Here is a 23,267-nt window from a genome sequence, read left to right as displayed (position 1 = left end):
TTGTTAGTAAAATTACTTTTATTTTCATAAATAAAAAGATAATTCATTATACAAACAACACTTTTAGCAGGATAGGTTAGCTATCATTATCCTGTTTAAACTAAGTATGAAATGTACATAATAGTTAACACAAATAGTTACATCTCTCTATAACCTTCATGCAACTTCTTTACATTTGTTAACTTCCCCAAATTTCCAATACCACTTCAAACAATATTATGTATAATGGGATATTTTAGTCACAAAGTGTTACCTTTGCTGAGTCAACAGAATATTGTCTGCTCGTCAAAGTTGCCAATTATGGATTTAAGGTAATACCAGTATTTACTGCATTTTACAGAAGCACTGAGCATTATTACATGTTTTAATTCCAAATACGGTAGTTTGATCCACAAAAACGTCAATGTAAAAATTTAGTAACTAGGATAATAAGCACTAGTACCTAAGATAAATAGGTCCTACAGGCAGAGTAAGAAGCTGGCATCAAGCCCTGTTTAAAGTTTGGTCAGTAAACGGCATATAGCAAACTGACGAATAATTTTGTAGTATCAGACAAAATACAGTGAAACTTAAAATATTTTTTCTATAGACAGCAAAATAAAATTAAGTGTTCAGTTATTACTCATTTATTCTGGAAACTGCAGCTTCAAATATTAAATATTATATGGTAAGGAGTTATTAGCATTTCCATATTTTTTTTTAAAAAGCCTCACTGATCTTATGTAGCTTTTTTCAGGAGTGTAAACTATGATTTAAGTGATCATTTATTTGAACACAATATTGATTCAGATAAGCATAATCTATTTATTCTTCATAATGAAACGTTTATTCCTATTTCAACACTTTATGCAGATTTTACATACTTCTCACAGGGCTGCTGTGTGGATTCAATGGTTTTACCTATGTACGTGATCAGCAGAGTGCCTGGCACACAGTGAGCTCTCAATATATGCTACTACGATTATTTTTCTATTAAGTGAACCAATCTGTCATTTATAAAAGGAAAACTAGCTAACGCTCCGGGAGAATAATCAAAAGAAGATAAACTTACAGATGTGTGACTTTTGTTAAAGTATTATGCATCCACTGTTTCCCAAGTTTGTGTATATAGTAAACTAATTGTTTCAAATATTACAAGCTATGTTTAAGATCATTTTTCATCTGTTGGCTCTCTGAGTTTTTGCTATGGCCTTTGGCCTAAAGCAATACAATTTTGGCAGGATATGTGTATTAGAAAACCATACAAAAATAACGTTCACGGAAATCAGGTAACAAAGGCATTTTACCATAACTTCTGTAGCAAAGTAGCGAGTTACCAGTGTAATTCAGGACAACCTATCTTGTTTAGGTTTAAAGTTTTTTCTTTATATCATGCAATATTTGACTTCTGCAAAAACATTTTCATTCTGTCTTCTCTCATATAGAAACACTAGGAGTTGTTACAAAGTTTTGTCCTTTAAGTAAAAACACCCATTAGAAAAGGTACTTGTAAAAATCATTGCAGGTTTAGAGACTGAAATGAAGTACAGGGCTATCAGAATAGGAGTAAGTTCTTAAATGATCTCAACAAATCCATAAACACTGATTTTCGAGAAAATCATAGATTCTAACATATGCAAGGGATTTGGTATGAGATTTTCTCATCTTTAACTATAAATGACTTTTTTTTCTACCAGAAAACATAACTGATTCAGAACCTAACAAGTCTGTGCTACAATCAACATAATGAAGGGAAAAAAACTGTCTCTCTTAAAAACCTATTAGTGTCATTCTTCTGGTATCAAATAAGAGGAAGGAAAATAAATGTTTTTTGTGGAGATAGAAAAACATACCTGAAACCACATGATTCTAGCCTATAATATATTAACTTAAAACTTATTACCCAGAGTTTGGGGAAAAAACCCAACGCCTAAATATGCCCTTTAAAGGCACAATAAAATCTTTCAAACATTGTCCTGCTTAAAAGGAGTGTGGAAACAAAGCATGGAACATCTCCACTATATTAAAAATCAAGAACAAATAAACTGAAGGCAGATTCCCTCTGAATGTACTAAATCACTCTATAGGCTTCACAGAAATCATTTCAAGAAAGATGAACCGGAGTTCCACGGCTTATCTCGTCTACTAGCAGAGAAATTCCCGGTGCACGTGCCTCCGTGTATTTTAGGAGATGGAGCACCCAGTGTCTCTCTGCGGTTTGATGTCTGGTTCCTTCACAGGTTTCACCGCCTCTTCTGGTTTGGGTTTGCTCTAGGGAGAAAGAAGGAGGCAGTGTCAGTACACTAAGATTTGGAAAACAAACACTAGATCTTTTCCACTTCAGACTTTTATGTAGGTAGTAGGCTATCTCTTAGGGCATTATTTTAGAGGCTGAACAGGATGCAAAGATAGTTACTTTAAGAAATAATGGTTTTGGTATGGGTAGGAAATTATACAAAAACAATCCAATTTCAAGGAAGGAGATGTGGCTGCAAAATAATTCTCATTCTCCCCTCCTGCATTTTTTTTTTTTTTTTTTACAGATCCCTCATCTTTTGCTAGTCAAATCTCAAATTTCCCACTTAATCTACCATTTCATTTAGTACACCAAGATGTACTTAGATATAAATGAATAAAAGCAGTCTTATTTTATCCCTGGATGATTTCACGGAATGATGAAATTAGGTCAAATCTTCAAATACTCTGTATTATGCTAAATCAAAACCAGAGAGTATCGCTATAGTAACATAAACACGGATGAGCCATCCTTTTTAGATCTTTTCTCCCACAGTCTTCTTAAAGGAGGTAATGACAAATTATAAAAAGGCAAGATAATGTGTTGAAAACAATGCCAGTCAATTACGTAGGAAATCAGAAGACAATTGAGGCCTAGAGGTCTTATCTCTGAGAGAGTTTTACAACACATTTCATCAATGTAATTAGCTAATTTAACATTTAGACAAACACATATATCTATTTAAATAGAGAAAAACATCAAAATGCTAACTCTGAATTCTCTTTTTAAACTTGTGTGAACGAATGGAAAAAAACCCAGTCTCGTACAGTGTCCTCCTTGGGTCTTTTGGTGAGATCAAAGGCAGCCAGCGTCTCCGGAGTCCAGTGCGCGCTTGTAGGAGGAAACTCGAAAGGTACAGGCTCCACGAGACCATAATTTGCTTTGAGTTCCAGCTGTGGGGCTTCTGCTGGAATTTTCTGAAAGTAACTGCAAAAAGCAATTTAAATCGCAATTCACTCATTTGTTAACTATTTGTGTGCCTATTATGCTCAAGACCCTGCGTGAAATAATGACAATTTAATGATGAATAAGGCAGAGAAGATTTTCCTGCCTCATGTAGCTTACAGATGAGTAGATGAGACAGTCAGGAAACCTTGTCAACTACAATGCAACATAATCACAGCTAAGATGAATGTACAATGCCATGACAACACAAAAGAGGGGCATTAACCCACATCTGGGGTTTCAAGGACGCTTTCCAAAGGAAGTGATAGTTAAACCAGGCCATGTTCAAGAGCTCAGTACAAGGTACAGAATATAAGGGGAAGAATATAAAGAGACAAAAGCAGGGACAAAATGGATTCCACCAACATCCATAGGTGGTGACCTACAGTTTGAACAATGCTGATTTAATAATGGAAAACTGCTTCATAGGACTAGGCAGGACAGACAGAAAATGAACTTCTCTACTTGACAGGTAGCCGAAACCAGAGTGAGATGAATATGCAAAGGGAGTTGAGAAGATATATATAACATACAGAGAAGGAATGGCAGGGAAACAGAGAGAAAATTAGGACAGTATAAGTGGGCTATATGTTAATAATTCATGTTGAAATTTTAAAATCTGCTTTTATATATCATCATCAGAAGCAGAATAAAAGTTAGATCCAACACAAGTGAACTTTATCACCAATGTAAAGAGAAGATTAATGCTAAACTTAAATGCAATTTGACACAAAATCTTTGGGAATAGAGACTAACAGCAACTGTGAAACAATATTAATATTTACACATTATATATTAAATAATACTGAGCTGTACTCACATAAATCCATTTTCTCTCTGACATTTTTCTAGTGTATTCTTCACAAGATTTCCAAGTTTCCTAAAGAACAAGTGTCCTGAAGGTTTGACTGTTGGTCCAGGTCCTTTGGTTTCTCCATATTCTTTGCATAATGCTTCTGCCTTTGCATAAACTGCATGTGAAGGGGATACAAAGCCATTTGATTATAATTAATTATTATTTATACTAAAAAGGCCTTAAATCAGAGATGGTAGGAAATTTCACTGCTCTTTGCCTAGTACAACAGCAACACCAATAAGAGTATAAGGGAAAGGTGAGTATTTTCTATGGGTTCTGGGTTTCTGAAACATTTTTTTCTTTTCTCCAATTACCTCACTCATTCCCATTCTCTTTCATGAACCCAGCCACAATCTCTTTTAATTGCCTATTTCCTTTCATGATACAATATTCGTGGGGGTTTTTTTGGTGAAGAAGATTGTCCCTGAGCTAACACCTGTGCCAATCTTCCTCTATTTTGAATGTGCCACAGCACAGCTTGATGAGTAGTGTGTATGTCTGCGCCCGGGATCTGAACCTGCAAACCCTAGGCTGCTGAAGCGGAGCGTCCAAACTTAACCACTATGCCACCCAGCCGGCCCACATTTGTTTTTAAAAAAAGAGTTAATACTCTGGCAGGAACACTTACATTTTTCTGCCTCTTGGAGAGACCTGATGGCTTCACCACATTTATCACTAGCCAACAAAGTCTGACCATGGTAACAGTAAGCCTGATAAAAGAAACAAATTTTTATTCATTCTTTCCCCAAATGATGCTTTCCACTACTTTTGTTTTACATATGCATCAGATAAATAAATGCCTTTGTCCATTGTTTGAAGTATCAATGCAATCCCTTACATTTCTTTACTTGAGTAAGCTTTCCCCCTTCTCTGTTTATATAAAAAGTGGAATTATGTCAAGCCTTGAGTCCAACTAGCCTTCTAATCACGGACTGAGAGCAAAAAGCATTTGCTGAAACCCATTTTTAAAATTAGGGCATAGTGGATAAAGGAGGGAAATTATTGTGCTGATGCAGAGGGGGAGGGAGAGAGGGAGGATTCTGAGGTTAAGGATTAACAAGGTTTTAAGAGAAATGTCTGAGCCCGAAGTAGGACATATTCACTCTTTTTTTTTTTTTTTCTGCTGAGGAGGATTTGCCCTGAGGTAACATCCATTACCAATCTTCCTCTTTTTTTTTGTACGTGAGCCGCCACCACAGCACGGCCACTGACAGATGAGTGGTGTAGGTCCGTGCCCAGGAACTGAACCTGGGCCACCAAAGGGGAGCCCGCCCAATTTAACCACTAGGCCACCAGGGCTGGCCCAATATATTCACTCTTTAAATGTCTCTATCAATGCAAGGATTGCACATGGTATTACGCAGGATGCCTGAAAACAGATTATAAGAAATAAATATGTCCACTTGGATCTCAAAAAGGGTTTTGATTATCTTTCACATGACATTCTAATCAACAAAACAAGTTAAGTTTTTTTGGTGGGTATAATACACTGATAAGTAACTTCCAAAAGGGTGCGTACTAATGGTTCTTCACCAACCCAGGTGACACACTGCGTGGTAGGCTTTAAGATTAGAATTAGTAAATATCTTTCTCATGTGCAGGATGGAACAACTGAGAGAATTCTTCAGTAGGCAGAAGGTTCCAGCTTAAAAGTGGGTCTAAATCAAATATTAATTCCATTGCTATAATCCAGTTCTACAATCCTACATCATCTCTTTCCACCCACGTCAGTTCACAATGGCTGCACTGTTGGTGAACATTTACTGAGAGCTGTCTATTATTTGTAGAATGCTAATCAAGAGTCTGGCTAGATGACAGACCTGGCACTCCAGGGGCTGGAAAGACAGTAATTTACATTGTTTTCAGGGTTATAAATACTTACATAAGCTGTGTAGAAACACATTTTCAAATGAAGATATTTTCTCCATTTAGCAGAGTATGCAGGCTCCAAACTGGATAAAGTATGATCTAAAGTTACATTTTAAAAAGCAAAATATAATTTCACCCTGATTCACTAGAAGACTTTCAGTTCATGAGTTCAGATGTTAAAAGCAGAATGCCATTCAAGTCCACAACTCAAGCATTTACACATTTTCTTAAAACTTTGCTTTATTTAAAGTGATTTATTTTTCCATAACTATATTTTAACTACATAGTAAGACTGGTTAGATACCATAGCACCCCTTTGATTTGATGGTTAATGAAACTTAAGTTTACGATAATGATAAAAATAGATATAACTGAGAACTTCAAGGTAAATATGAATTATGCTATTACCTAGTTTTTAAAATTTATATAATACAGCAATGCAGAGTATTCTAGTCACCCAAGTCAGAAACACAAAGGATACTCTCCCCTCATTCACCACCCTATCACTGAATCTTGTATAAAATACACACTTACAACATATCCTGCCAAACATCTCTCCGATGGATCTCTTTCTCTCCATTTCCTACTTCACTGTGTTGAAGTTTTCATTGCTTCCTCCACAGACTATAATCATGTCTTCCTAAGTGCTAAGTCAAGTCAGCCTGCTACTCCTACACCTGGCAAGCCCATTTCTCATCTTGCAACCACAGGGAACTTTCCTAAATTCAAATCCAATCAAGTCACATTTACTTTATATTTTTTAATGGGTCCCAAATATCTACTGACTAAAGGCCAAATTCTTAGATAGGATTACAATCCATTTCCTAACCTTTTCTCCTATCAATCACTCTGGTTCAGCTCAGAGCATCGGTCTAAAGGTCCCAGAATGTGCTAAGTTCTTTATCTCTGTACATACTACAGAATGTTCTACTCTTCCCACACACTAAAGCTTTCTACCAAACTTAGAGCTTCTATTATATTTCAAAATAAGGCTAAAACACCAACTTCCTGTAGGAAGCCCTCTCTAGCACGCCCAGACCCTAAACTTTAGGTTTTTATTTCACTGCTGTAACAATCTTATTTCATGCTATAATACTGTCGTCACATATGTCTCCTTCCCGAGACTGTGAATCTGTTCTAATGATCTCTGTGTACTCAGCAACTAAAATAGTAACCACCTCATAAATAGAAACATATGGATCTTTCCTAAATAAGTTAATGAAAAGAATAATAAGCTAATGAGAAGACTTGACTTCTAGTCCCAGCTTCCCACCTGCTAGCAGTTCAATTATGGGTTAGTTATGTTAAATTTTCTAGATTTCAGTTTCTCGCTGTAACTATAAGGTTGTTATCAAGACCAAAAAAATTTCAAAAGCAAAACAGCTGCATCATTATTAGATATAACTGGTTACAAAGTACAGCACCATCCTTTCCATTACAAGTTATGTAACATATTAACTGTAAACAGCTCTAATTATTTTCTTTTTCATAAGATTAATAAAATAATGCAGATATTGTCCCAGTTTTGCTATGATGAAACAATCTGAGAATCTTTTTGTTCTGCTTGTTCCTATTAAGGCAAGAGCTTAATGTGAAACTCTAAAGACTAAAAATGGAACAACAGAATTATAAACTTACCAGCTTTTTGATAGAAATTGGCTGTTTCATATGCCAGTGCAGCAATTAGTCCAGGAGCGTGTTTCAGTTCAATTGCTCGAGCAATTGTTACTGTTACATAAACACAATAAAGTGAATGTGTAATTAAGTTCATTCGCATTCACCCTAAGTTCAACTGTAACAGCAAAAGGCAGTCTGACAATCTATCTGGGCTGTTAATAGTCTGTTAAATTTTCACATGAAATGTAAGTTACGGAAAACGCAAACAAACAGAAAACACTCATCTTGTTGGTTCTCATACCATTTCTTTAAATAAATTACTAGCCAATTACTAGCTAATCACAGAAAAATACTACTACAAAATAGCATAGTGTTAACAGAAAACAAGTACTTTCAGGGCACCAGAGTTTGAAATAAAGAAAAACAAAAGCCTACAAAGTTTCTTGATTGTTTTCACATAAGTCTTCATTTATGTCCCGCCACTGAAAGGTGAAGAGTTCAAGGTCAGCCGAATAATGGAAGAGGAAAAGGAATGAGTAAGGTTGAGGGGGAAAAGATGAGTTGCAGAATTAATTTCATGCTGTCAGAAATGGCATGAAATCAAAATCCTCTTAAAAAGAGCCATTAAACTGGAAGGCCTTTTCCTGCTAACTAAAACTGAAGGCAAATGGTAATAGTAAAATTATTCCTCATTATAAATTTCTCAAAACCTGACACTCAATTCAAGCTAATTCTGATTTAAAAAAAAAAAGAATTAAACGCCAATATAGATTTTCTTCAAAAAAACAAAAAAAACACAACATTTAGGATACCTTCTTGAGCTTCAGCCTGACATTGGATAATATAAGCTTCTATGAGTCGTGCCTCTAAATCCCGCCCCTTTTCTGCAGGTGTTATAAGCTTTGGAATATGACTTTCCTGAGAGAGAGAGAAAAAAAAAAACAAAAACCAAACAGGCCAAATTTTATTTTAACCCAGTTGTTCAAGATGAAGAAAGGGGAAGCTATGAAACATTCAATTTGAGGATCTATCAGAAATTTGGGGTACAAAAATTGTATAAAAGGGAGCAATATTAAGCTTAGAGAGAATTAAGCTCCTATAGACGAAAACTTCTAAAGTTTTTTATAACCTTTTGTAAAAGCAAGAAATTTAAGAGTAAAATTTGGATCATAATAGATTGCTTAGATACGCAAATCATAATTTCATCTTAGAAAACGTTTATCTGAAACAGTAACCAAAGCTCCCTTTTAAAGGACGGCCAGAATTGTTCACTCACATTAATAACTGCAGATATAAAGACGACGACAATTCTAGAGCTAACTCAGAATCATAGCTTTTTAATCACTGTAAAAGCATCTTACTTTATCATGAGAAAACCCAACAATGTCCTCCAGGAGGCCTTCAGTAAACAGCAGTTTAATTGGAATGAGGTAGGGTTATTTCTGGTTGGAAAATACCTTAGTCTTTCCCTTACTTCCCACCACATCTTCAGGCAATTTTACCTAAGTAGTATGTACTGATCGCCCTTCCAGCGTTTTCACTGAGATGCAGAGAATACAGAGAAAAGTTTGCAGGCTCATGACTGCCCCTGGCAACCGCTGCAGACAGCGATGGGAAATGGTAAGAACCATGAGTTTTTGTGCTTTGCTTTCTCCTATCTTTTTAGAAGAGACAGAAAAATGAGCAGTGAATTCCAACTTGAATTTTCTCACTGTAAAACTCGCTGGTGATCTAAAATGGAGACAGTTAATATTCTGTAATTGGCTGCACTCATCAACAAGGTACTTAACATAAGGAAAACAGAACACATACTAGTTCTTTTTACATAATGAAATAATTCCCTCCCCTCGCCCCCCAAAGAAAGAAAGGAAGAAAAATTATTCAAGAACTAAAGCATTAAGAATATAATTTATTATTACTGTATTATGATTTTACCTTTAAATGTTTAAAAATCCCAGCTCCAATTTTTAGGCTCCGATGGACTTCTTTTGCTTCATCTTCTGTTATGCTTCAAGACAGTGGTTACATTAGTTAGAGGATAAATCCTGTTTCTGGTATCAAAACCAATAACTAATAGATTATCATAAAACCAAATTAACTCATTTGTGTTTCTCATCACTATTTCCTTCCTTTTAAAAAAACCTAATTTGACACTTAAAAAAGTAACAAATGCACATGAAAAATATCCAGAAAGAAGATACTACAAATGAAAAAACAGAGACCCTGTCTAGAGATATGGACAAAGGCTTACTTTTTCTTCCAGATACTCTTCTGTGCATAAACAAGCATAAAATATTACACACTTAATGCATGCACTTTAAAAATACACATCCGAACACAATATTCACTGCTCTGCTCATTTTAATCACCTAAATTACTCTAGAGATAAATTTACATCAGCACATACAATGCAACTTCATTTTTAAATGGCTGCATATTATTCCCACGTTCAGATGCATCATAGTGGGTAGCTGCCAGTTTCATATTGCGAATATCCACTTTTACTATTATAAAAATTATATCTCACTTTATTTCACAATTCTGTAATCCTTCAAAACACGTTTGACATACTTATAAGCCTCTATTTCTTTTCCTGTGAATTACCTGTTAATATCCTTTGCTTATTTTCAATTAATATGTTGGTCTTTTCCTTGCTGATTTGCAAAAGTATACATTATAAAAACAATTTGTCATATGCACTGCAATAGTTTTGACCAATCTGTCATTTATTTTTTAACTTTGTTTACGGTACTTTTATGTAGTCAAATATTCAATCTTTTCCTTTTGTTGGTTTGGGGCTTTATATTTAGAAAGACCTTCCCCATGATGAGAATATTAAAATTTTTTCACCCTTTTAACACTGGACTCTAACATTCTGATACTTAAAATTCTAACATTATGAGGCAACCTTTCACATCAGAAGTGGTACTTTTTATCAATAGCCTAGACTTTTTAATAATGAAGTTTCATATATTTGAAAAATAATACGAATGCATATAACCCTCCCCTTTTAACTTACTTTTCTTTTCCAGCCAGTCTTGAAGCATATTTGGTATACCATAAAGCTACATTAAATCCCATGGAAATTAATTCAAAAACAGCATCCTGCTGGGCACTAGAATTATAAACATGATTGTTAAATTCCATTAATTTCTGAGACAACTGTACATGAAGCCTACTGCAGATCCAACTCAAAATTATGAAGAACTATATGCTAACTGGAAAAATGAAGAAAACAGTGCTCGGGTTTAATATAAAACACATACACATAATTAACAATGAATGACTAAACGTAATGGCCCAGTAAGTACTTCATAATAGTAAACACGGGAATAGTAACCCAAAGGTTATTGTACACAGAATAGTTTTAAAAATACAGATTTCTGGGACTCAACCCCAGAAAGTCAGAAAGTCTGGGAGGGGCCCAGAATCCACATTTTAACAAGTATCCAGTTTATTTAAGAAAATGGTATTCAGAGGAGAGATGATTTCAGGCAAAAATGACTGAAGGAAGCTTAACGCTATACACAGAACCTGAACTGTGCTGTGAAAAGATGGCTGGAAGGGAAGCAGAAGGACATCCCAGGTGAGGGAAAGACGCTGTTAAAGCACAAGAAAGTATGAAGATTTTTCTGACAGTAGTGACCCAACCAGCTTGCCTGGAACAGCAGGGAAGATGGGCAAAAAGCCAAGCTGAAGGGAAACTGCAGAAGACTTTGAAAGCCAAACCAATCAGTATTCTACGAAGAAAAAGCTCTTAAAAACAAGTATATTTTATGTCTTGTTTCTTTCAGACTCTATTACTAAATATGACACAAAGAAGATGGCAAAAGCTTTTTAAGCAAATAAGATACTAATTTTTAATCACTATTGTTTTGGTAAAACACTGAAAATTTTCATTTATCTCCAATGATGAAATAATAAACCAGAATACCCTTATTTTACATAAATAATACTAAGATACAGAAAAGTGACCCAAAAGGAAGAAACTAGAATCATGACTCTACTTTGTATTTTTTATTTAAATTTTGCCTACATCTTAAAAGGAATGGAGACACAGAAACTTTTTACACTAAAAAAAAGATTTATTATAAAACATATAGTAATTCAAAGATAACTAAGAGGAAAATGGGCACAGATGTTAGCTCAGAGCCAATCTTCCTCACCAAAAAAAAAAAAAGAAAAAAACTTATAAACTCTCCTGTTTTAATATATGTTATAATATACAAACAACTTATGAACATTTTAAAAGTTTTACCCTGCTGAAAAAATATATAATGCATAGTTTAATGGCTTATTCTTTTCAGCATTGAAAACTTTCAAATGAATTACATCTGATAATCTAGTAGGCATACCTAATTTATAACGTTACCTTTAAATAATAAGGTAGTTTTGCTAATTTACATGACGTTTTGTGAATAACTCTCTCCCTTTTTATCCTTTATTTCAATCTGCCTTGCCCCCAAACACTCCATTACTGTTATACCACATCGAAGAAGTAGTCATGGTATACACAGTTGAAAAAATATTTTTCAGAACAGATATACTCACAGCGCACCTTCTACTGAATAAGCAGCAATCAAGAATACAGCAATTTAAAAATCTCAGATGTAATGAATATTCAGTATTATTACTTAAGGCCTTCACCACATAATTCTTCATTGTCTCATAAAACTATGCTGAAAAATGCTGTTACAAGGAATCGAAACTTGGCATGGTGGGGAAAAAGTGCCAAATTTATGTAATGCAAAACACTTCAGAATCTGCCGCAGTTTTGTAAAGTAATAATGATACAGGCTTGATTCTTTAACAAAAAAAAAAGTCTTTTTTAAGAAAAGTACTGCTTAATTTTAGATAAAGTACAAAGAGGTCACATAAAGAAAAGCAGAAAACGAGGACTTGGAAAACCTCCATATCCCAGAATATTAAAATTTGGAAAGGAGCCATAGTCCCCAACTTCCTACCCAGTTTACGAATTCTAGTACAATATTCCCAAGGAAGGAAGGAAACTAACATTTATTGAATGTCTGTTGTATGCCTGACATTATCTTAGTCACTTAACATAAATTTTCCCATTTTGTTCCTCACAAAAGCCCTGTATCTGGAACCCCAACATACATCTGCTTTTGCAGATGTACGCACAGTAGAAGACCTGAGATTGCACCTAGATATGTATGAATCCAAAGTCCATACTTTTCCTCTGTAAGGCCCGCCCTGCTCTTCAGCAATCTCCAGTTCCTTCCCTTCTGGTTTTACAAAACGGTAATTTCAAAGCAAATTGAGATAAAGATATATGACCATTTAAACCACCCAAAGTGTAAAAAAAAAAAGTTAAATTTAGCACCATTATGATCTGTTTCCTGTTATAATTAGATCTCTTCTAAACAGTTTCAAGTGAGTGATGAGAAAGTTCTTCGGGGAAGTTTTTAGAAAGAGCAGAAATGGTGCAGAGAAATTAGGAAGAAAACAAACAGTGTGAATCGAGAGTATGGAGCTGGGTGGAACCTGGGAGAAAGTGAGAGAGAAAGAGACTGACCCAAGACGTCTGAACTACCCGTCAGAAAAGAGAAGCAGGGAGAACCCACAATTCTGCTCTGCTTGAATGTAGGCAAAGACTGAGAGACACATTTAGGTTCCAAATTTCCAAACCATTCTTTGCGTGTTATTAAAAGCCAAGGCTGTTCAATTCTAGTTAATATTTGTATTGATTATCTCAAAAATAGATTTGGTCCAGGAGAAATAAATTACATTCTTACTTAACAGAATGTATCAGGTCAAATGTTTTCAATTAATTTCCTGATAAGAGAAAATGCTGATCAGACCTATATTTTATTTCTTCAAATAACAGAGGCTAAGGATTAACCACTAGCTAAAAATTTACAGAAATGGCTTCAATTTAGTAGTCAGCACTGCCTACCTTGGAACTTGTCCTTGCAATGTATCAGTCCATTTGAAATTTTGAATATATCGTAACTTGCTTTCTTGGGTAGATTCATCCAATGAATTTATGAAACCTATAAAAAGATACAAAATATTTCCATTTTAGAAGAAATATCAAGTGTCCTATTTAGAAAATTTTTCAGATAATGACTTTTCCAGGTACCTGAATGAAACTCCTAGCCCCCGTCTCCCTTTCTATATTTTGCACCCTCTCCTAAGGTAACATAATATGAAATATGTACACATTTAATTTCCAAAATGTCAGAAAGACCACATACCATCCTTACATTCTCACATTTCTGAAACTCAAGCGTAGTAAAAATAGCCTATAAAACTAAATTATTCAAATGTGAAAAGTCTAAGAATTAAATGTGAACTTCTGTGTAGTGGCTTTTTAAAAATTCCAAGGTTCATATAAATAACTAACCTTGTAAAAGTGAAAAATATGCATCTGCTGCGTTCTTCATCATTTCTGGATTACAGCTCAAATCAGTGAACAATTCAAGCAGCCGTGCTCTGGACGATCTCAAGTCACTTAGAGGAGACAAAAAAAAACATACTAAGTACACAGGAATGAATTTAATTAACTAATACTGGAGGTAAGTGAAATTTCCAGTAACAACTGTTCTAAAAGTTGTTCTAAAATAAACTCAGTCCAATTAAAGGGGCAAATTACAGATACAATTATGTAATAAAAATATACAGCAAGTTTTAATTTAAAATATCAAACACGAACATTTAAGATGGGAGGGAGGAATTAGGAATAAGTAAATTAAACTGACCAGTTCACAGTGAGTTTTTTGAAAAATGGAAATTTAATACGTTTGTGCACGATTTTAGTATCTCCTTAAAATGTCAAAATTTGACATTATATCAAAATATACTTTATTAAGTAGAAAACCACATTTTAAAAATGAAATTGCATTCTGTAATTCAACATCCACATAAAGAATACGTAAAAACACGTGGCCACCAGTTGCTTTAAAACTGCTCCCTCGTCTCCACTCTCCTTTACGTCTCTGCAGCAATAAATGTTGCAGATCCACCCTTTCCTTCTTGAGAAAATTCTCTTCCCCTTTGATTCCAACAACACTAAATTTTCCAGGTTCTCCTCTTATCTCTAAAAGTTCCTTCTATATTTTTTCCTATGTGTCCTTCTTATTCCCACCTCCAAAAATGTTCAGGCTTTGCTTTTCACTTTTCCCTCTTTTGAGGTCTCATCTATTAGAACTTTACACCCAATCCTAGATGTACATCATCAGCTCTGACTTGGTCCTGTCCCAGTTCTACATCTGATTTCAGAAGGCAACTTGCTTAGTGAGGGTTCTAGAAATCATATTTCAGACAATGATTGAAGACACTCACATGTAAATGATTAAAGAAAGACTAAATTTGAACTGTAAGCACCAAGAGAGTAGGGACTGTATACCCGGAACTTAGTAGGCGCCTAGGACAAAGCATGCACTCAAAATTCTTTGTTGAGTGAAAGAATACTAACATTTCAAATACTTTAAGAGTGAGAAGGGCTGTAACGTAGAGTGATGTTTAGAAGAGAGCACAGACTTAATCTTGAATGGTCTAGATGGACTGTTTTTTCACTGGTACTAGCTCTAAGGATAATCCAATAAAGTATATACCAACAATTACAGACAGCTGAACAAAATGGGATGGGCTACCTGATGAATTTGTTGAGTTATTTAACTGGGAAGGAGTAATTCCTGGACTAGGAAAAAATCTGAATTCTTAAGGCTTACTCTAGACTCAAATAGTTTGCTAGATATTTCCGGGTAGGCGCTCAAACATCACTTGCAACCCAACTTCTGTAAAGTTGTATTTATCTTAAAATTAAGGAATTTGAGAAAAATGTACCTTAGAAATATCTAATTTAGGCTGTTCATTTTACAGATGAGTAATTAGACCCAAAGAAGTTATGAGACTTGCCCAATGCTACAGATAAAAGTTAAGCTGGGACCAACCTCTAGAAGCTTAAGATCAGGGGTTAGCCAACTACAACCTGTAACTTGGTTTTGTACGGCCCACAGCTTATTTTTGTAAAAATGAACAAAGAAGAAAAGGCACCAGTGACTGTATGTAGTCCACCAGCCTAAAATATTCACTGCTTAGTCCTTTACAAAAGACGTTGACTGACCCCTGATCTAGATTAATAAGCCAGTTTTCCTACCTACTGCTCCTATTACTTCTTTCCACAAAACGCGGCAACTCTCTTGATTTTCCGTTACTGGTACCATCAATGTCTTGATCATCTAGGTTCTGTATCTTAGAGACTGAATCCTTTTCAACTTCCCAGAGCAAATCAGTCAATCTGACCAGTCGACTCCTCCTTTGAAATATCTCTTGCGTCTCTCTCTTCTGTTCCAGTCAAACTGCTCTCCTCACTGTCCCTAGAACAAAGGTTTTCTTGACAGAAATGACTTCCTCCTCTCCTTTCTTACTATCTAAATCAGGGATCAGCAAACTTGTTCTGTAAAGGGCCGAAAGTAAATATTTTAGGCTTTATGGGTCGAAAAGTCTCTGTTGGGACTACTCAACTCTGCTGCTGTAGAGGAAAGCAGCCAAAGGCAGCCAGAGACAGCATGTAAATAAAGGGGGGGGGGATGTGTTTCAATAAAACTTTATAAAAATAAGCAGTGGGCCAAATCTGTGGCACACAGTTTGCAAACTCCTGATCTAAGCCATACCATTTATTTAAAACCCAGCTCAAGTCCGTCTCTTACATTAACAGGTCATTCCAAGGCTATTCCAGGTCACGGGGTCTCTTCCTGCTCAGAACTCAATGAATTTACTATCTGGCCAACTAACAATACCCATGTACCACTTCACAGAGTTTCTTGCACCCTTGTAATACATAGCTTAACTCTTCTGTTGTGATTGCTTTAGCCTCTCTGGGACTCACTTACTGATCTAAAATCAAGGACCCTGGCCTAGACGACTGCCAAAGTTTAAACAGTCTATGATGTAAATCTTCAGAATCATTTATAAGTTTACAAGGAGTCTAAGGTTAGGGACAGTGCATTACATACTTCTGTGTTGCCCATGGGACGTAAAAAAGTACCTTGCATTCAAAGGTGGCCCATCAATACTTGCTGAGATTGACCAAAACTTACCTGCAAATTTTTGAAGCAGCGGGGCCACTGACTACGCCATAGTAGTTAAAAGAGACAGGAGCGGTGGCCTTTAATGGGTTCCTATGAAACCAATGTGTCATTTTCTCCAGATGTTTCCTATCGACAAAAAAGAAAGATATAAAAATTAAAGATAAAACATTTAATAAGCAGTGTAAATAGTATAAAAGTAATTATTTTTAAAATAAAAGTTTACTACAGAATACATTTTTATATAAAGTATATGTAAAACATACATATATATAAACAAATTAATTCATTGCCATAAATAATCTTCTTTTAATTGTCTATTTATAGTAGCCTATGTTTAGATCAAGCCTATAAAAAAACAGCATTTGGAAATTTGCCCACAGTAACTGCAATGTTAAAAATACTGGAGCAGTAATGCTAAACTTTCATGTACACAAAAACCACCCTGGGTGGGGTGGTCTTGTTAAAATGCAGGTTCTAATTCAACAGTCCGGGGGTAGGAACTGAGATGCTGCTGCTGCTGGTTCCCAGACTACACTTCTGAGCAGCAAAGTACTAGCCTTTGGTTGGACAGCTGCAAGTGAGAAGGGCATGGGACCAGACCAATGTAATTTCCAAAACAGGTTCCAACAGTGACCCATATTTTAGACTGCTAAGGTTACTTGAAAGAAATAGGTTTTACATGATCTGTACTTCCCATATGATGCTGCTGACACCAACTGACTGATTATAGCATGTGTTTTATAATAAACATAGTTTCCACAGAATAGCTACTAAGAATCAATATTTTCATGATAAAAAGACATGATACTTGATCAATAACTTCTATCCTAAAAACGAAAATATTTGAAAAACTACCTAAGTGAAATGCCAACTTTAAAAAATTAAGTTCCATGCTTTTTAGGATTAAAAAAAAAAAAAAGTAGTATTTTCCTTGCCTAAAAGTCCTTGGGCAGACAGTGAAAATAATACAGGAAGGCCTACCTGAAGACTTAAATATGGCAATTGGATTCCAAGAAATAACAGAAAAGAAATTCTGATACGGGTTAATTAATTTGAAGTCATTATACGATGTTATTGATCAACTTTTCTTGCTGGGAAAAAAAGTGAGCTGCAGTGTATGAAATACCTGCTTTAAGCACCTCCCTGACCATATTTACTTATTCAGGACAAAACTGGTTTGTGAGATCACTAGGTACCCAATGAAGAAAAAATGCATCGTGTACAAAATGAAAAATTGAGCAAGTTCATTGATGACTCAAAACATTTAACAAGTCCTTTTAAAGCAAATATAAGTAATAGTTAAACATCACCCATGTACACCTCCTTTATAACATAAGTAAACGAATACAGCATCTACGTGCATATAAATCAAGCCGTCTAGAGATAATGGCACACAATAGACTTGATTTTATGACAGCAAAATTCCTACAAAATACTCTTCCAAGGCGGCCTCCCTCTTCCTGGATGAAAATGTCTGAGTTTCTATCTTCAGGAACGAAGGCGGTGACTGCTGATTCTCTGCCCCTGCCCCGTTTTCCCGGCTCTCAGACCCAGTTTTCAGGAATCGGGAGGGTGGGGTGGCAGAACGACACACCCACCCGCAGCTGCGAGGGTGCCTTTAGAGCCACCAGCACAACAGCCTGATCGAGGCTGCCACTCACCCCGACTCCACAGGAAGACACCGATTACTGACAAGCGCCCCCCGCCCCGGAGACCCCGGGTCCCCGGAGGAACCTACCTGACCGCCGCCCCGAGCTCTGAGCGTCCACTTCCTGTTTACCACCCAGCCTCTTCCTCCCGTGCCCCGTCCCGGGCGAGGAGGCGGCGGCCACGGTGCGCAGGCGCAACCCAGCGCGCCCCTCCTGCTGAACAGACATTTCTGTGGAAAGCCGATACTATCTACCAGGCAGAGGCAGGCAGACGGCGGCAGAACGAGCCCCTATGTAGTTTATAAGACCCCCCAACTGCCAGTGGAGACGGGGTAAAGGGGTTCGGCGAATCTAGCTCGATTCGTGGGGCCAATGGGGATTTTCTTTCGTTTGTTTCAAGGCATCAGAAGGAGACTTCTGGACCACTATCCGGACACTGTGTATAAGGGGGTGACCCTACTGCTTGGGACTCCGGGGGAACGACAGGGATAGGGATATTACTGGAAACGCCCATCCTCATGACACACTTACCGGATTCCTCGGAGTCTGTACAGCAGTCCCCCCGAGGGAAGAAAGGCAGTGTGCGAGTCCGCAAGCGAGAAGGGGAGGGTCTCGGAGCACCGAGGCTACTGAACTAGAGCGACGGGGATCCAGGCCTGCGCCGAGTCGCAGTCACGTGACCCGGGCGGCCATGACAGCTACCGAGGCGGCAGTGCGCACCGCTTCGGGGCGGAGGCCGCCGCCTTGTCGCAGCCCGCTTCCAACACTCCGTTCCTCAGCCCATTCCTGGCTCCTCCTCCCTACTTTTTCCTCTTGAGCTGCAGTCGCTCCTCCAGGGAGGAAGAGCAGAGGCTGCCCGGTCTCGCAAGCCGAGGACGACTGCCGCACTAGCAATGGCGGCCGCTCGGGGGAGCGGGGCGGCCTCAACCTAACGCGGGGCGGGGCCTCGGGGGCGGAGCCTCGGCGGGGCGGCCGCCTCGGAGCCGCAAAGTTTGGCTGTGGCGGCAAATGGGCTTGGGCGGCTCCTCGGCGGGTGGCGGTGGTGGCCGTAGCGGTTGCTCCTGGCCCTGTTAATGTCGGGGCCAGGCCCGGGGAGGATGGCGCCCTAGAGCCCGGCTGCGCTGGGGTCGGGGCGGGAGGGGTCGGGGTGGGGACCGGCCATGTCGGAGGTGACCCGGAGTCTGCTGCAGCGCTGGGGCGCCAGTTTTAGGAGAGGCGCCGACTTCGACTCTTGGGGCCAGCTGGTGGAGGCGATAGACGAGTATCAGATGTGAGTGACTGCGTGCGGGAGCGGGCTAGACCGGCTCCGGTCGGCCGCCCCCCCTTTTCTGTCGGTGTCTCTCATCACTCGGCAGCCAAGGCTTCTCAGGGTGGGGCCGCGGCGCTGGGGCTGCGACCGCACTGGCCCTGGAGACGACGGTCCGCCCTCTGGGCTCCCTCTCCGCGCTTCTCCCTCCGCCTCCCCGGGCCGGTTCCATTCAACAGGTAGCCCCTCTCTCCGGGGGCGCCGGCCCCATCGGGCTGCCGACTCGTTCCTTCCCACCGTCTCGCGGGTCCCCCGCTCTGCAGTCAGTTTCCCTTCCTCCGCCTCTCCCAGGTTGCCGCCCCTCAGTTTCTCTTTTCGAATCTCTGAGGAATACTTGTGTGCTCTCCGCCCACGTTCCGGGGATGAGTGGCCTTGCTCTGTGCATGGTGCCTTCCTCCTCCCCTGTGTAGGACAGGAGGAGACTGGTGGCGATGGCGAGGAGGGGGTGCCCCCAGGAAGCCCCGAGGCCGGGGATGCCTCACCAGCCGAAAGAAGGGTCCCCTCTCGCGCCCCTTCTCCACCCCGCTTTCTGCTGAGCCGTGTTTTCACAATTCACCTCGATTCCGTTTCGGTTTCTGGGACTGTTATTTGCTAGGCTGCGCGTCCCACCCACCCCCTCGCTCGATCGCTTTGGGTGGAGTCCGCGCAGGATGTGAACAGAAGAGAGCAAAATGTGAATTAATAGACCACGCACAGGAGCCACCACTCCTTCCTTGAGTCCCTGCTCTTTTCCTGTGTATAATGTATAGCCGCAGGGTCCATGTGAGGACCAGTTCCTGCGATCAACCGAGGTCCGATTTCTTTCCCTTTCTGGTTTCCCCAAAGAACTTCTGGGATGTTTTTAAAATGAAAAGACAAGATTTATATGCAAATTAAGTCTTGCTTAGTTTCTTGCACATTTTACTGAAATTGAGAACTGCCCACTAAGATGCTATTGTTTGCAGACTGTTGCCATTAATTAGTTCTTGGTTTAAAGCAAGTTATTGTTTGAGGTTTACCCGAGTATGCAACCATGTGTGAGTAAAATCTTTTTTCCTTCAGTGTCTTCTGGAAAGAATACACGATTGGTACTTTGAAGATCTAAATTCTTATGCTTTCTCCACAATACATAGTTATTTATTTTTATCTGACTATTAAGATAATTTAACTATGTAGATGTTCTCTACCCCATCTTGCTGACTTTGAATTGCTGGTAGTAGTTTCAAAAAGCCCTGAAAACAGCCGTGTTCTAGGTGGTTTTGCCGTGTGTAACAACTACCAGCATTTGTTTGGCATTTCCACTTGTTCTTGCAACTACTCAGTGAGAATATTATTATTCTCATTTTACAAAAGGAGGAAACTGAAGCTCAGGTTAAACGTTACCTGGGATCACAAAACTATACCACTGAAATCTGGGATTTTTTTTTTTTTTAAATTCCAAATCCTGTCTGCTCCACTCCACAGTGCTTAAGAAACTTTAAGATGGGTTGTGTAAGTGAATAGGACAAATTAGATTTACTTCATTACCAAAGAACATATCCTTCCGTACTGTAGCCAGTAAGACAGTGGGTACCTGTGTATACTCATTCTGCGTGATAACTAAAATTGCATACCCGGAAGTATAAAGCTGCCTTTCCCTTGTGATGTGGTGGGACTTAGCAGTGGTTGGCACTCAGCAGTAGACCTCACAGTGGAAAGTGAAGAATACCATGTCCAATTGAAATTACAAAGGAGAATTGAATATGCAAGCTGTTTGGCTGGAATCTCTAGAAACATCTCTATGAGAGTAATCGGCATGTACAAATCTATTGTTGGACCTCAATACTAACCTTTGAACTTATGTTGCATAGTAGTTCTCAAATTATTGTAAAAACTGTCAGTGTCAAATTTGAATAAAAATGTGTAATGATTGGCTTAAATTTTTGTAAACATACAGGTTATATAGAAAATGAGGTTGAATTCAAAATTAATATATTCAAAAATGAAGGCAGGGGTCGGCCCCCTGGTGTAGTGGTTAAGTTCCGTGCGCTCTGCTTCAGCGGCCCGGGTTCATGGGTTCGGATCCTGGGTGCGGACATAGACCACTTGTCAGTCATGCTGTGGTGGTGACCCACATAGGAAGTGGAGGAAGATTGGCACAGATGTTAGCTCAAGGCTGATCTTCCTCAAGCAAAAAAAAAAAACAAAACAAAATAAAGGAAGATTGGCAACAGATGTTAGCTCAGGGCTAATGTTCCTCAGCAAAAAAAAAAAACGGCAAATTTCTTTTTGATTTGAATTATCTGGGAGGAAGGGCTGCAGAAAAGGAGACCATCTGGGGGCACTAAATGATGTAAAAAAGAATTGACGGGATTTAGTCACTGACTGGAGAGTGAGTGAAGGAGGAAGAGTCTAGGGTAATGGGCATTTCTAACTGGTGGGCAGCAATGTCTTTATGGTCCTACAACATGCAGGAGCAAGTTCATGGGAGGGAGGATGTTGGGGAAACGAATGAACATGTTTGTACTGTAATGATGTAACAGTACTATAGTTTCAACAATTTCATCACTCACTAAGTGAGAGCTGGGGATATAAATAAACGTGATTAAGGTTTGATTCCACCCTCAAAGCACTGAGAGTCAAATGAAGGATTTTAGAGTAATTGGGTATTGCTATTGCAGAAGTATGAAAAGAGTAAGTACTACCACACTCTGCTGTTTCCCTAAGCACGTTTCTGCCTGGGGGCTTTTGTACTTTTTCCGGAACCCTCTTTGCCTGTTATCTGCTTGGGTCACTTGGTCACCTTGTTCAGATCTTTGTTCAAATATGATCTTGTCAGTGAGGCCCTCTCTAGCCACCCTATTTAAAATTGCAAAGCCTGCTATCCACCCCCACTCCCTCTCTCTCCATCTTGAACATCCTAACTCCCTCCATCCTGCTTAATTTTTTCCCGTATTATTTATCAGCATCTGACTACAATATATTTTAGGTATTCATTTGGTTTATTGTCTCTCTCCTTGCTAGAATGTAAGCTCTTTGAGGGCAGGCTATCGGAGGGGTTGTCTGTTTCGTTCTCTGTTTTATGCTTAGCGTCCAGAGTAGTACTTGGCTGTCATTAAATAATTGTTTATTTAGATATTATATAATTATTGTATTCTGTTGAATAAATGGATTCAGGAGTGTGCTGTGGGAGCATTAAGGAGTTGATGCCAAAATACTGTTGAAAGATTTAAACACATTATGTCAAACCTAAAATTGCTCTGCAGAATATACATGGCCAATTTAAAACAACCCCATTTAGCAGGCCACCTCTTTCGGCAACCTGGGGATACGTGACCCCCAACTTAGAGTAGAGTGGCATGGACTCTGTTGCTCAGAATCAGATATTTTGCAGGATCAATCCTGAGGTATTACTCTAGCACATAGATGCTCAATAAATATTTGTTAAATGAATGGATGAGTATGAAGGCTGGATAATAACCTGCTGGTAATCATCTTTTTCTGTGCCTTATATTAGTGCTACTCAAAGTGTGGTCCACAGATCAGTGCTCGTCTACACACTGTTACTGGTTTGCAACAAGGTAAAGAAAGAAATTGAGATTTAAGATTTAGAGACTTTATAGCGATTTGACATCTTCACGATAATTTTTATTGTGTTTTATGAAAGTATTAGCCTGGAACAGATTGGCGGTGGGGGAACTAGTCCTTCGCTACAGATAGTTTGAGAAGCACTAAT

The 23,267-nt window shown here is 38.5% G+C and overlaps 2 protein-coding genes across 3 annotated transcripts in view; one reads left to right on the top strand and one right to left on the bottom strand.

Moving 5' to 3' along the window:
- Positions 1-19,126, bottom strand: BROX (BRO1 domain and CAAX motif containing). 2 transcript variants are annotated; one of them, XM_004439679.3, is made up of 13 exons: positions 18,799-19,126; positions 16,628-16,744; positions 13,930-14,036; positions 13,480-13,576; positions 10,582-10,677; positions 9,498-9,570; positions 8,375-8,480; positions 7,584-7,673; positions 5,959-6,044; positions 4,705-4,786; positions 4,041-4,191; positions 3,043-3,202; positions 1-2,250 (listed from the first exon to the last, which is right to left on the bottom strand). In XM_004439679.3, the coding sequence occupies exons 2-13, from the start codon at positions 16,726-16,728 to the stop codon at positions 2,164-2,166; spliced, it is 1,236 nt and encodes a 411-aa protein (XP_004439736.1). In that variant the 5' UTR covers positions 16,729-16,744; positions 18,799-19,126; the 3' UTR covers positions 1-2,163. The 2 variants fall into 2 exon arrangements, with proteins under 2 accessions (XP_004439736.1, XP_014650205.1); XM_014794719.2 differs by lacking the exon at positions 18,799-19,126 and adding an exon at positions 18,357-18,420.
- A 140-nt stretch (positions 19,127-19,266) lies between these two features.
- AIDA (axin interactor, dorsalization associated) overlaps positions 19,267-23,267 on the top strand; it is a 49,123-nt gene continuing 45,122 nt past the window's right edge. The window contains exon 1 of the mRNA XM_004439678.3: positions 19,267-19,537. Within this exon, the coding sequence (XP_004439735.1) occupies positions 19,428-19,537 (110 nt within the window). The 5' untranslated portion in view covers positions 19,267-19,427. The remainder of the gene's footprint in view (positions 19,538-23,267) is intronic.

The sequence above is a fragment of the Ceratotherium simum genome, chromosome 36, assembly GCF_057802395.1.
Source record: "Ceratotherium simum simum isolate JZ-2026a chromosome 36, ASM5780239v1, whole genome shotgun sequence".
Taxonomy (NCBI): domain Eukaryota; kingdom Metazoa; phylum Chordata; class Mammalia; order Perissodactyla; family Rhinocerotidae; genus Ceratotherium; species Ceratotherium simum.
Note: the sequence above shows the minus strand (reverse complement) of the source record. Positions and strands in the feature narration are given on the sequence as shown.